General features: G+C 38.8%; 1 protein-coding gene across 1 annotated transcript in view; it reads left to right on the top strand.

Moving 5' to 3' along the window:
• ROS1 (ROS proto-oncogene 1, receptor tyrosine kinase) overlaps window positions 1-13759 on the top strand; it is a 72891-nt gene that overhangs the window by 22224 nt on the left and 36908 nt on the right. Inside the window, exons 18-27 of the mRNA XM_072332666.1 lie at window positions 3788-3888; window positions 5519-5733; window positions 6065-6228; window positions 6795-6957; window positions 8582-8844; window positions 9558-9621; window positions 10611-10813; window positions 12133-12344; window positions 12839-13125; window positions 13511-13687. Of these exons, the coding sequence (XP_072188767.1) occupies window positions 3788-3888; window positions 5519-5733; window positions 6065-6228; window positions 6795-6957; window positions 8582-8844; window positions 9558-9621; window positions 10611-10813; window positions 12133-12344; window positions 12839-13125; window positions 13511-13687 (1849 nt within the window). The remainder of the gene's footprint in view (window positions 1-3787; window positions 3889-5518; window positions 5734-6064; window positions 6229-6794; window positions 6958-8581; window positions 8845-9557; window positions 9622-10610; window positions 10814-12132; window positions 12345-12838; window positions 13126-13510; window positions 13688-13759) is intronic.

The raw sequence follows: 13759 nt of genomic DNA, 5'->3' as shown, positions 1-13759 counted from the left end.
TGTGGGATTTGCCATGCCAGGGACTTGTCCTCATTCTTGAAAGGTGGGATTCAGAGTTGCCAGTACAGCCAAGGAACCCAGACTGAATGTTTACTTTATGAAAAGATCTGCCAGAGTCTTTGCAGTTGCATATATGTACTTCCTTCCTTTCATTAACTCCTTTCTCTTCCTTGTGTAGCTGAGATATGAGTGGTAGATGACCCAGTTTCCTGGCAGAAAGTACTTTTATTGCTGCAGTGGGGACAAGAGGAGTCTGGGAGTCAGTAAGATGGTAATTGCAGAATTGGTGAAGCATGTAAGGTTTTCTGAACATTTGAGCATCTCCCAGGAAGTCAGATCAAGTGACCATCCCCTCTATTGCAGTTCTGTTAATCTCTGGAGTCTCTCTCAAAGAAAAACTGAATGATCCCCTCTTCCAACCACAGGCTGTGTGGGGTTTCACTCTGCCCAAGGAACTGGGGTAAGGCGTAACTTGACCATTACAGAAGACATCTTCTCAGATCCATTATTGCTGCAACAGCTTTAAACACATCTTTTGCTAAAGAAGCCTTTTAAAAAAAATTCTATCTATCTGCCCAACCAGTTTTGTTCCTGTTTTTACCTAAAGACAGGTTCCCTATTAAAGAGCTTTCTGAAACTCTGGAGATCTGTGTCTTCTGACACAGTATCTTGTGTTAGTTCCCAGAACATTTCAACACCCTTCTTTAAGTGGAGAAGAGACTTGGTTTTCTAGATTAGAAACAAAAAACTCAGACCTATTTAAAATATATATATATATAAACCCACAGCACAGGTACAAAACAAAACAAACAAAAAAACCCACAACACCTTCTACCCAGGTCTGATTTAGTCTTTAAATGGTTATTAATGCTTGGGAAGGCCAGCTGATTTCATAAGTCTCTGATGCATTCAAGCTGAGAGGGAATTTGTTGAGGAGAGGGAACCTGGTTCTGGTATGGCACATGGCTACAGCATAAATCTGAACACACTTACAGAGTAAGATGCCTGTGCTGCAGAGGATCAAACTTCTCCACAGAGGCCGACTAGTATGGACTGTCTTCATGGGAAGATGTATGTCATACAACCTCAATAGCACACATACACTTCTCATGTATCTTCTGATGTGTTATGACAACTTGCATTTTAGCCTAAGTGACAGAAGTCACCTACCACTCCTTCTCTTTTGACCTATGACCTGTTTCTCTGAATCGTCTCGTTCTAACCTCAGATTTCTTGTTCTCATCTTCAGGGCCTTTGGCAGCAGTAAGACTGCCTGTCTGTTGCTGTCATTTTTTTCTGCACCTTTCTCTGTGTCAGTGATACCAGCCTTCAACCCTCCACTTATTCACACCTCCTACAAACAAATATCTCCTGCTTCTGTGCTGCCCCTACTCTGTGCACTGACTTCCTGAACTCAGCCTCCTGCTGTGATGCACACAGGAAAAACGCCAAGTAAAAATATCTAAAGGGAGCAGTGACCAATTGTAACTGATGGGTGATTATTTTTTAAAATGAAACCTGGAATAAGCTCATAAGAAAAGGCAGTACAATGTTGTTTAGTGGTGGAGTTACTAAGCTGCTTGTCACTGTCCCATATAAATACGAATATGTGTGTTTTTACAAGTAATGATGTATATCTTCCTGAGGCAGTGGAGCCCTTAATCATGAAAAGAGTAACTTCTTAACATTAAAACATGGGTGTACTAGATGATTGCTGTTATGCAACTGTTGGAGCATGCTTTCTACATAAGCGTTTCTTGCTGGAACATACTCATTGCTTTTCTGATGAAGAATTTCTGTTCAACTGGTCATTACAGGACTGTCAGCAGTATATAGATGCGTCTCTTTTAGCTTGAAATGTGAGTAATGGGACTAGAAGATCACTACTGTGGTGACAATAGGTGTCCTGAACAAGTTTGAAAGCAGAGTTTGAATGTTCTTTGGCAGGAACTAGATCTCTTCATGACAATTATTTTATTTTGCAATCAATTTTGCTGCTTAGCTGGTGTGCATTGCTATAGTTTGATGAGTCTTGGCAGAGCTACTCTGTCTTGTTACAATTTAGGATCTGGCCCAGAATATTCAAAGCACTTAAATAGTTTACACTGTACAATATGCCTGGGACAAAATAAATTTGTAGGGAGTAGCGAAGATCACTGCATGCATGAGGGGCCAGGACCCTCTAGATCTTGCCTTTTAATGTTGCTAGTCAAGGGGCATTTCAAGTAGCTTCACTTATTTTGCACCTTGTGGTGCGAAATTACTTTGCACAGTCACAGCTACATATCATGCCCAGTAACTCCCATGAAATGGAAAAGTCTGCCTGTTTTTGAAGCAGAGGGAAAGGGTGGTGTTAAATTACCACCTAACCCCTGAATATGAATAGTACATACAAATATTTATTTCCCTTTTATTAATGGTGATACAAGGACCAGAGGAAAGAGTATGGTATTGCCTGTGGGAAAATCTAATAGTTGTAGAAAGAAAAGACTGAGATGTTTCAAAAACTGTGGTAGATTCAGGAATATGTAATTCAGTGCTGCACACAGATGGAAGAATAGGTATATGTTATAAAATATAACGCTCTTGGTTAAATATGCACTAGGGCACATACATACTGTGAGATATTTTTAACAGCAACAGGAGCAATCATTCAAACCTTGATTTCTTGACATACAGTGTCAACAGAAATATGTCAAGAATGTGATTACATAAGGACAAACAGACAACTAAGTGATACAGCATTTGCTTTCCTGTCATCATCTTCTGCAGTTATTAATGAAGAGTTTAAAAAAAAAAAAGGTGCTCCATTTACATTCATAATGAAAATCTAACCTTATAAAAGAAGAGCTACAACTAGTTCTCGGTTGCGAAGTTTGTGTGCTGCAGGGAAACAAGTTCAGGAAGGCCTCTAACTGCTTGTAAGCTGTGCTAATGATGTGGCATGGACTGAACTTAATAACATTTAGCAGACGGACTTGTGGAAGCAAATTCTTTGTCACTGACAGAACAGATTACTAGATGACTGATTTCTATTATTTTTCACATAGTGCTGAGTCTATTTTTTTTTGTTGTTGCAAAAATCAGAAAGCTTTATTTTGAATATTAAATCCCATTTAAAATGGGTTTAAAAAATCCTGCACCTGATTTAAATGAAGGTGAAATATTGAAATAACAAACTGTGAGATCGCCTAATTTTTTGCCCCAAATCTCATTTAATAACACATTCTTTACTAAAATGTAAACATTTGAATTTCCTGTTTAGCTGAGTAGATCAATTAAAAAATGCATGCATTTTACAGAAGAAGTGCAATACATTAAATATTCAATGCCTAAAATCAAAGCTAGAAAACAAAGACAAGAACTGAAACACTTCTTTCAAAAAGCGGTTCTGATTTTCAGACTGAATATCAACCATCTGTTTCAGACAAAGAATATTAAAATACCAGAGGTGTTTTGGAAATGTTGATAGGTTGTTTCACTAATCACTTGATACACCACTGCCATAAATCTGAAGCACTCAAATGTTCTAGGAATGAATGCTGTGACAGATGCTCATAAAATGCAGTCTAGAAATCATCAGCTGCTATAAATGAATGCCCACCAAGGAGGTGATTGTTTTCTAGTGTTACCTCTCTTCATATTAAAATAAATGTTCATGTTAATAGTGCTATTTTTGTGAAGAAAGAGCTACACATAATGCTGTCTGAACAACACTGATGACCAAAGGCTTCTGTCAAGAAGTGAAAGTGTGTACAAATTGCTCTGCGAACTTTTTGTTTCTTAGGTGGTTGGTTTAGCTTTGGATCTCACCTCTGGTTTTCTTTACTGGCTTGTGCAAGATGGTCTGTGCCTAAACCTATACAGAATTTCTATTTGCAAAGAAAGGTAAGTGAACAGTACAGGTAAGAATCTATCTAGCTAGCTAGCTAGCTAGCTAACTATCTAATCTATCTGTTTATCTATCTATTTGTTTATTTTTAGTATTCTCTTTAAAAGAAGATTGTCTAGTGCTGAGTACTCTAGTTTCTAATTGCACTGTAAGAAGAGCTGATGATCACATGTAGATAATGGAAAACTATATGTTGAGATAGTTGTTAACAGAGTTTTACAGTAAGACAGACACAACAGGGATACTCAACAGAAGGGAAGTCATGTTTATTGATTTTTAGACTTACCTTTAGGAAATAAGCAGTATTATCTGTCAGATTTGCCTTGATATTTACAACACCTGATGGCGCAAGTGCCTAGAGCTGCAACTTGTACATCTTGCATGGAGTTTGAAGGTTTGAGTTAGCACTACTTTCTCGACTGAACAATCAGTGTGCAGTGGACTTTCCACTTGATCATCCTGAATGTGAAACAACTTCATTATTCCTGAAAGGCAGTTTAAAACAAAACAAAACAGAACAAAACAAAACAAAAAATAGAACAAAACTGTATTTATATGTGAACTAAAGTGTGTGCTGATAAGACCTTGAGAAAAATTATATTTTTTACCTATGTACCACGCACATCATAAAGAAACTATTTAGCAGGGTTGGTTAGTGGTAGCTCATGAAAACATATTTTTTGCTCCTTTTCATATGGAGAGTGTTACCTTTTAACAAGCATGAGGTTGTACCTCTTAGATTTAATTCAACGGTATCTGTATTTACATATGTTCGTCATGTTGCAAGCTGGCTTTGAGTGGAATCAGTTGAATTTTCTGACTGATTTTATGCTCACTGTGATTAATGGTAAACATTTAAGGAATCAAAATGTGTTGATTACTTTTAACTAGAACATGCAGCTCCATTGGGATCAAATTGGCAGTTTTGAATCATCATCTCCAGCATGCCTGAGCAGAGAGATTAGAAGTAACCCATCCTAATAGACCTGATGGTGTGTCAAAGATTTTCCAAATTTGCTTTGGATAGCATATGTTTAAGTCGAGAGACATTTCTAAGATGGTAAAATGACACCTCCTACAATATATTTAATCTCTTACTGAAAAGATATATTGGGATCAAAAAGGACCTATAAGTTTTGGCGCAGAAGTAACTAGACAGATTAAATCATCAGTGACATCAATGGAGGAAAATGTTAACAGACTTTAATAAATAGTGGAAAGTTATCAAGGAAACTAACAGGGTCAAACTCATGTAGGAACCTGCTCTGGTGTAATAGAATGAATCTCAGGCTGTGAAGTGGTTTTAGTGGGATGGCTGAGAGATGGTGGGCTGATTTTTGAAATAGTCCATTTTCTACTTCCATGTATCAGAATATTAAACCACTTTAAAATTGTTTTTTAATGAAATCAATGGAATGAAAGATTTGTTTTGTGGGTGATCCTGCAGTGTGATATTCTAGAAAGTGTTGTGCTGTAGAGAACTTGAAAAGTTTTTGATTTGTTTTCTTGCCTCCTACATGAGTATTAAAAATTTGAATGGTGAGAAATTCATTAATGTATCAAACACTGCATAAATGCTGTTCTCGTTATTCTGTGTGTTTGCTGATTTTGTATATGTTTTTGCAGTTGTGGTAATATTATAGTGACAGAATTATCAGAATGGAGTATTTCAGAAGTATCTCAGATTGCACTGCAGTACTACAGTGGTCGTCTGTTCTGGATTAATGGGCATAAATTCATTACAACTCAGGAAGTCAACCAGAGCATTAGCATTCCCTTTTCAGAACCAGCTGAGTTTGCAGCCTTTACTCTTGTTCACACTTCACTTAAACCTCTTCCAGGTAATTCATTTTCTTAATCTAAACCCCTCAATAAAAGTATTCCCTCTCATTCCCCACTCTTAAAATTCTTTGTCCTTTTAGCTAAAAATATAGAACAACAGCAACTTGATAATAAACATACCAGTCTACAGCTGGTTAATGAGCAACTAGAAAAGATGATAACTATGGATAAAAAGAATATGTAATGTTATTATTTGTAGACCATTGTTTCTATTTGGTGACAAATTATGGGTTTATTTGTCGTACCTTAAAGTTTTAAGTCAGGTTTAAAACTCTACTTATTGATAATATTTTTTACATTTCTTTTATTATTTCCTCTCTTTGTGGGCAGGAAATTTCTCTTACACACCAAAAGTTATTCCAGATTCAGTGCCAGAATCTTCTTTTAAGATTAAGGGAAATTCATCAAGTTTTCATGTCATTTGGAGTGCCTCCACAAACGTGCAGTGGGGAACTGTCTTTTACTGCGTGGGATCAAATGCTCTACAAGTGACGGTATTCAATCAATACCTCCTTATTATCTACGTGTATTACTTGCTCTAGCTGTGTCTACACTTTTAAACAGATCCACAATTTGTTTCTTCTCCAGAATTTAGAAACTGATCAAGCAACCAAACAAGGGACAATGCAAATACAAAGCAAGCTGTTCTGTTTTTCCACCACTGAGTCCAGCACTGGAGGAACAAGGGCTTATCAGTAGTTTTGGACTAGATACTAGAGTCTGAAGTGGCAGGCAAGAAGTTACCAGGGCCTAAAGATGTGTGAGAAAAGCTTTCACAATATCTGAAAGATAGAAGTGTCTTCTGAGATGCTAGTGGGAAAGCCTTTGACTGAATGTGAGATCTAGTCCATCCACACTGCATTTTAGCACATTTAGCAAGATTTAAATTCAAGGGCAGATGCTATCAGATTGCTGTGCATCATGACAAAAGTTAATAAAACAGTGATCACTCAGGAGGAGCAGTTCTGTCTTGGTTCATCTGACCAACCTGGAGAGAACAATTTAGAAAAAAGAAGGCTTCTTTTGTTTATTTATTTTATTATATTTTATTTGTTCACAGACTTTGGAGAGTGAACGATGCCTCCATCCACGTGACCTTACAGTTCCATCCTACAAAGTTGATTGGCTGGAACCATTTGCACTCTTTGATTTTAGTGTGACTCCGTACACATACTGGGGCAAGGCACCAACAACATCTGTGTACCTTCAAGCCCCTGAAGGAGGTACATGAATTTCAAATCCCAGTCGTAATCTGCAATGGGTACTGGGACCAGATCTGTGTCAGGATGTGGATCCCTGTTTAGAGAGGAATGAGCAGTTTCCAGGGCTAGTCAGCCATAGTCAGAGTTGCAAGGACATATTCCTAAATACCTTTGCTTGGAAAACAGAAGGCTCTGGGGAGACCTCATTGTGGCCTTCAAGTACTTGAAGGGAGTGTATAAACAGGAGGGGAATGACTTTTGGGTCCCTCACTGCAAGAAAGACACTGAGGCCCTGGAACGTGTTCAGAGGAGGGCAACAAAGCTGGTGAGGGGTCTGGAGCACAGGCCGTATGAGGAGAGGCTGAAGGAGCTGGCAGCACCATTACAAAACCATGACAGAATGTTCAGCCTGGAGAAGAGGAGGCTCAGGGGAGACCTCATTGCTCTCTGTAACTTCCTGAAGGGAGGTTGTGGTGAGATGGGGGTCGGCCTCTTCACTTGTGTCATTAGTGATAGGACCAGAGGGAATGGTTTCAAGCTACGGCAGGGGAGATTCAGGCTGGACATTAGGAAGTATTACTTCTCAGAAAGGGTGGTCAGGCACTGGAAGGGACTGTCCAGGGATGTGGTGGAGTCACCGACCATGGGGGTGTTCAAGAAATGTTTGGATGCTGTGTTGAGGGATATGATTTAGTGGGAGCTATTGGTAATAGGTGAATGGTTGGACTGGATGATCTTTTAGGTCTTTTCCAACCTTGGTGATTCTATGATTCGATGACTGTTTACAAGGGTGGATAGTGATAGGACAAGGTGGAATGGTTTTAAACTGAGACTGGGGAGGCTTAGGTTAGATATTAGGAGGAAGTTTTTCACTGAAAGGGTGGTGGCACACTGGAACAGGTTGCCCAAGGAGGTTGTGGATGCCCCATTCCTGGAGGCATTCAAGGCCAGGCTGGATGTGGCTCTGGGCAGCCTGGTCTGGTGGTTGGCAACCCTGCCTATGGCAGGAGGGTTGAAACTGGATGATCATTACGGTCCTTTTCAACCCAGGCCATTCTGTGATTCTGTGATCTTTGGCAGTTATCTGTTGCAAACATAAATGCATACTGTTGCAGTAAGGGCATTTTGGAAGAATAAGAGTGTGACCATACACCCACCATGCGCCCATGACTATGAATAATACAGAGAAATTGACATCCATTATGATGATCATCAAGGGCTGCATGTGGTATATCAACCACTTATTAAGATTTTAATAAATGTTATGCACTATTTAATTGTGTAACAGTTTGCTCTTATATAGGTTAAAGTTAAGACAGCTAACATATAATGCTGAATAGTTATTCTTGCTCCACAGTAACCCACAGGACTTTACTAAACAGATACTTCCCAATCGGAGAGCAGGACTGCATTTACCTGCATCTTTATCTGCATTTATGTGTATCTTTATCAGACACATAAATGTTGATGAAAGACAGAAAGGAGTTACTGTGAAGTTTCAGATACTCTTAACACCTCACCACTTGCTATCTGTATCTGTCAACATTAAGGTTGTCAAGCTCAGGTGCAAAACTAGAAGTGTTAATTACAAGGTACAGGCTGTGTTTTCATGTAAGTGCTTTGGTGTTTTTTATTTTTTATGCAGTTCCTTCAGCCCCTGCAAACCCTAGAATATATGTGTTGCATAACAACATGCATGAAGGTGAAGAGAGAGTCCTTGTGGAGTTCAGATGGGACAAACCTGGAAAGGACAATGGAGTATTAACACAATTCAGGGTTTATTATCAACTGTTGTATCAGAGTGGTGCTGATGACACTCTCATGGAGTGGAATGTGAGTGATGTCAAACCCACTGCATTCCACTTTTCAATCAGAGATGTTCTTCCTAGGCTCACAGTAAGGTTTCAGGTATGAAAAAATTACTAAGCTTATCTCAGATGTTATCGAATGCATCCTGGTGTATCTCTCTAGGAGGTGGTGTAAGTGTCATGGTTTGCTTGGTGCAAGAATCTGTGGCTTTTGCTTTTGAAGCTGCTGCTTCACTGACTCACCCCCGGACAACTGGCTTAGCCTTTCTTTATGTTGTACAGTTTGTTAAAAGACAGCAAAGGTGGAAAGCAATACTGCATTAAAAGTGCAAAGACTTATTTGATATCCATAGTGAAAGATTTTCATATTAAAACTTACTAGGAGGTCACATTTCTGTCGTGATAAAAGGCTTAAAACATAATGAAAGACAAATTAGAAACATGGAATTATGTAGCAGGCTGGCCATGGAGTGGGAAGAATGCAGTGTTGTTTGCGGTATCAACAGTATGAAAGTACTCCAGCCTGAGGAAGGAAACAAGACTGCCTGGCTTTCCTTGTATCCAGTTGACAAATGTAGTATGAATTGGAACTCTCTAGGCCATGTTTTAGAATTTTCCTCATAGCCATGGACAAAATCTCAGTGTAGACTTTGAACTAACCACAGCCTTTGTCAAGTAGAACACATACATACATTCCTAGCTGAGCAGTCAGGGGATATGATTGTCCTTTTGTCATTCATTGTGTCTCTGTAGGCTCTATACTGAAATACTTTATGCTGCTGTTTAACATACACAACATCTCCTGTCTCACAGGTACAAGCTTTTACATCTGTGGGTCCAGGACCTAGGTCTGATGTAGTGCAGAGGAATTCATCAGGTATGGATGACTTGGATGCCAGCCTATGGCTTATATGTTATAGCTGGTTGTAAATATACAGATGGTAGCAAAGATGGTAACAAATGTACAGAAGGAATAAGCAAAGGGAAACTCACCAGTGGAGATGCCATAGCCAAAGAAGCTGGGGCAGTCCTCACTGGAGAGTAGTCTCCAAGAGATGCTGCCTCAGTGAGGGTCAGCCCTTAAATGAGGTCTCAGAGGAGGTGGAGTCGAGCTCCACCCCTTCCGGGAGCACAGCTACATCACTCTCACCTGTGCTCCCACAGCTGACCCCATACTTGCCTCAGCTGATTAATCAGAGGTTCAGGCTGTGATTACCAATCTCCCATACACTGGTGTACTCAACAATGCAGGTATTTGATAATAAATAGTCCCTTAAACAGGGGTGACATTTGTTCCACACTGTGGTAGACACCACAGAGGAGGTTGTTGCAGCTTTTAATGGGAAATGATTAACATATATCTTATCATTAGCTTAAATTTTGGGAATTGCAAGTCTTTTCTCAGAAGTATGCTAGATCAGTCTTTCTAAGCAGTGTCAGGATAGCATGGAATGGTGGTCTTCAGTCTGTTATCTGTTTAATACTACAGCAATATAGGTCATTTATAACTGGGCTGTGGAAAGGTACCCGAGAAAGTTAAAGGTCTATAGGAATGTAGATTATTTCTAACTGGGCTGTGAAGGGTAATTAAGAGAGCAACTATACATTTTTACCTTGCTTAAAGTTCTTAGGAAAGCACTCACAATGCCACTTAAAAATATTTATGTTTGTATCTGATGACAAAAACACAACATCAATTTGGGCATCTGATAATTTAATTAATTCATTTATTTACTATGCCTCATGTTCAAATATAACTTGTACAGGGACATTTTTATTTTGTACTTGCTTTTTGTTACATGTTATGAATGACTGCTGTTGCCTAGAATGCTTGGTGTAAATTCTGCTCTGCTCTTTTCTTTCCAGATTTTTTCCCTGTCCCAACTCTTATAACTTTTTCTTTCAACAAGTTGTTTCTTACTGACATAGACAACGATCATACCATATGGGAAGTTTTGACAAATACAAATATAAAGGACATCTGTTATACTGCTGATGATGAGAAATTGTACTACATCCTAGAAGACTCTCTTTTTGTTCTGAATATACAGAGTACATCAGAGTCTCAGGTATTACTTTGTCCTTCCCTTGACTTAAGGAATCTAGGAAAATGTGGTCATTATTCTCATTATTTTGGGCCTAGTCATGTTTTTGAAGAAGTCAAAGCACAATACTGAAAACAGAAAGAAAAACTAGTGTGATAGCAAACTACATTTATTGGCAAAATCCTAGAATCGTAGAATCATGGAATGGTTTGTGTTGGAAGGGACTTTTAAGATCACTTAGTTGCAATCCCCCTGCTGTAGGCAGGGTCACCTCCCTTTAGATGAGGTTGCTCAAAGACCCATCCAGCCTGGCCTTGAATGCGTCCAGGGTAAGGGCATTCACACCTTCTCCAGGCAGCTTCTTCCAGTGTCTCACCACCCTCACAGTAAAGAAATTCTTCCTAATGTCTAGTCTACATCTACTCCCTCCCAGTTTAAAGCCACTTCTGCTCATCTTGTCAGTACATACCCTTATAAAAAGTCCATCCTTAGCTTTCCTGTAGGACCCCTTCAGCCCCCAGATCCTTCTCTTCTCCAGGATGAAGTGCACCAATTCTCTCAGCCTGCCCTTGTAGGAGCTCTGATCTCTGATCATCTTCATGGCCTTTCTCTGGACATGTTCCAACAGTTCAATGTCCTTCTTGTGTTTGAAGCCCCATAACTGGATGCAGTTCTTCGGGTGGGGTCTCATGAGAGCAGAGTAGAGGGGCAGAATCACCTTCCTTGACCTGCTGGTCACACTTCTATTGATGCAGCCCAGGACACAGTTGGCCTGCTGGGCTGCAAATGCAGTAGGGAAAGCTGAAGTGGAAAGATACAACTTTCTTAATAACTCAGTTCGTATGAGACACTCCTATGGACAAGATACAGCTGGACCTTTCTAACTATAAAATGTGAATATGTATAATATAATAAAATTGGGACTTCCTTTTTTGTCATCTGAAGCAATTGAAACAGGCCTGGATATGCCATTGGTAAATTTTTCTTATTAAACATGTATAATTTTACTGGCGCCTACTTTGTTCACAAGAGATTTCAACAAGTATTTAATTTAAAATTCACACTATTACATAAAATACATTTTTTTTTGTATCAAACAATTTCATTTCATTTTATTCCTTTCTAATTTTAAGTAAACTGAAGCAGCATATAAGCAATGATTAATGTTAGTGAGACAACAGTTTTTGTTTGTACAAAGGCATTGGAAACTTCATCCCTTCTCTTTATGTTTTGACTTCTACTTTCCAAGTAGAAATAACTTGGGAAGGCAATCCGATTTCATAGTATCCTAGCATTGAGTGGGAAAATTCTGCTCTTAAGATTTTACTTTATTTTTTCTTAAGCTTTTCAAAGACGTATTTCTTCACAATGTCACAGCCATCACAGTAGATTGGATTGCAAGGCATCTTTTTGTTGCCCTGAAAACATCGTGGAATGAAACTCAACTATTCTTTATTGATCTGGAGCTCAAGACAAAGTCCTTAAAAGCTTTGAACATACAGTTGGGTAAACGTAATTCAACTATATCATCTCTGCAGTCATATCCTTTTTTAAGGTAAGGTACATATTGCTAAAAATTTATTTGAAGCATACTTTGTAATGAGATTTAAGTGTAGAATTAACTTGCAAGGACCCAAAGGGACTTCTTATATGAGATTTTTGCACTGTGTACGTCTCATACATTTCTGGATGCCATTTTACTTGTATGCGACTTGAACTTGGACACATCTAATTTTACAAAAGATGACTATGTTTAATTAAAAGTTTCAAATGATATTTACATCCTGATAGGCTCTTCTGTTCAAGTGATGCAAATGGAAGTTAGCACCACATAACCATTACCATAACATCACTGCAACCATTTTATCCAGAGTATTTCTTTATTGTGACCTTCCTTTCAGAAAATTTCACTCTGGAAATATGCTGCTTTACTTACCTTGTTTGAAATGACTGGGAAGTTTCTGACTGCAGTCACTTTAAAAACTGTATTTAGGGCACTCTGTTTGGATTGAAGTTTTTCTGTTGAAAGCAATGCGTTTTATTTGATAGCCGCTTGTATTGGATTGAAGAGCTTGATTACGGCAGCCACATGTTTTACTATGATATACTGAATAACACCATGTACCACATTTTGGGATACGAATCAGTAGAAGAAAAGATGAGGAACTACTGCAACTGCAACGTGGCAGAAGCAGAGCTAGGAAGACCCATGAGTATAGATCTATCTGACATCAAAAAATCCCAGCTGCTCTTTATCAGAGGAAGAGATGAAATATGGGCCTCAGATGTGGATGGTTGCCACTGCTGGAGGATTATCAAGATACCAAGTTTTCAAGGTCTGATTGCTATGTTATATTTCTAGGTAGTTTGTGATTAGTTCTGTCTCTACCACCAACAATGCGCATTTCAGCAAAATAGCATTTGTGAAGTACTTTGTTTATAAAACTGATTCATCTTTAGGCAAGATGGACAAAAAACTTACATGTTACATGCTCCCGGTAGTGTAGTCTGTTGAAACAAACCAGGAGAAAGAGCATGTGAGTATGTAAGTATGTATTCTAGTGAGATATTAGAAATCTCTTTCCCAGGGAAAGTCTTTGTAGATATGATGTGGCTGAGATACTGACCCATTCCGACTCACTGTGAGGAAGCACTCATCTGTCCTCATAAAACTGTTCACTCAGGGTTATGCTGAAGCTTAACTACAGTATTTTCCTACAGGTACGAAAATTGGAAGCTTGACTGTAGACAACCAATTTATATATTGGACAGTTGAAACGAAGGAATGCACAGAAATTTATCTAGCAAATAAAGGAAGCGCAAGACACTCTCTTCATAAGAAAGCAAATCATGAGCTGAAAGTCTTAGCCTACAGCTCAGCAGTGCAATCATATCCAGGTAGTGGAAACTTGGGTTGTTCTGCAAATGCAATAAGCTTATTTCAGATCATGTATTTGACTCATAGATCAC

Source organism: Excalfactoria chinensis, chromosome 3, assembly GCF_039878825.1.
Source record: "Excalfactoria chinensis isolate bCotChi1 chromosome 3, bCotChi1.hap2, whole genome shotgun sequence".
Lineage (NCBI taxonomy): Eukaryota > Metazoa > Chordata > Aves > Galliformes > Phasianidae > Excalfactoria > Excalfactoria chinensis.
Note: the sequence above shows the minus strand (reverse complement) of the source record. Positions and strands in the feature narration are given on the sequence as shown.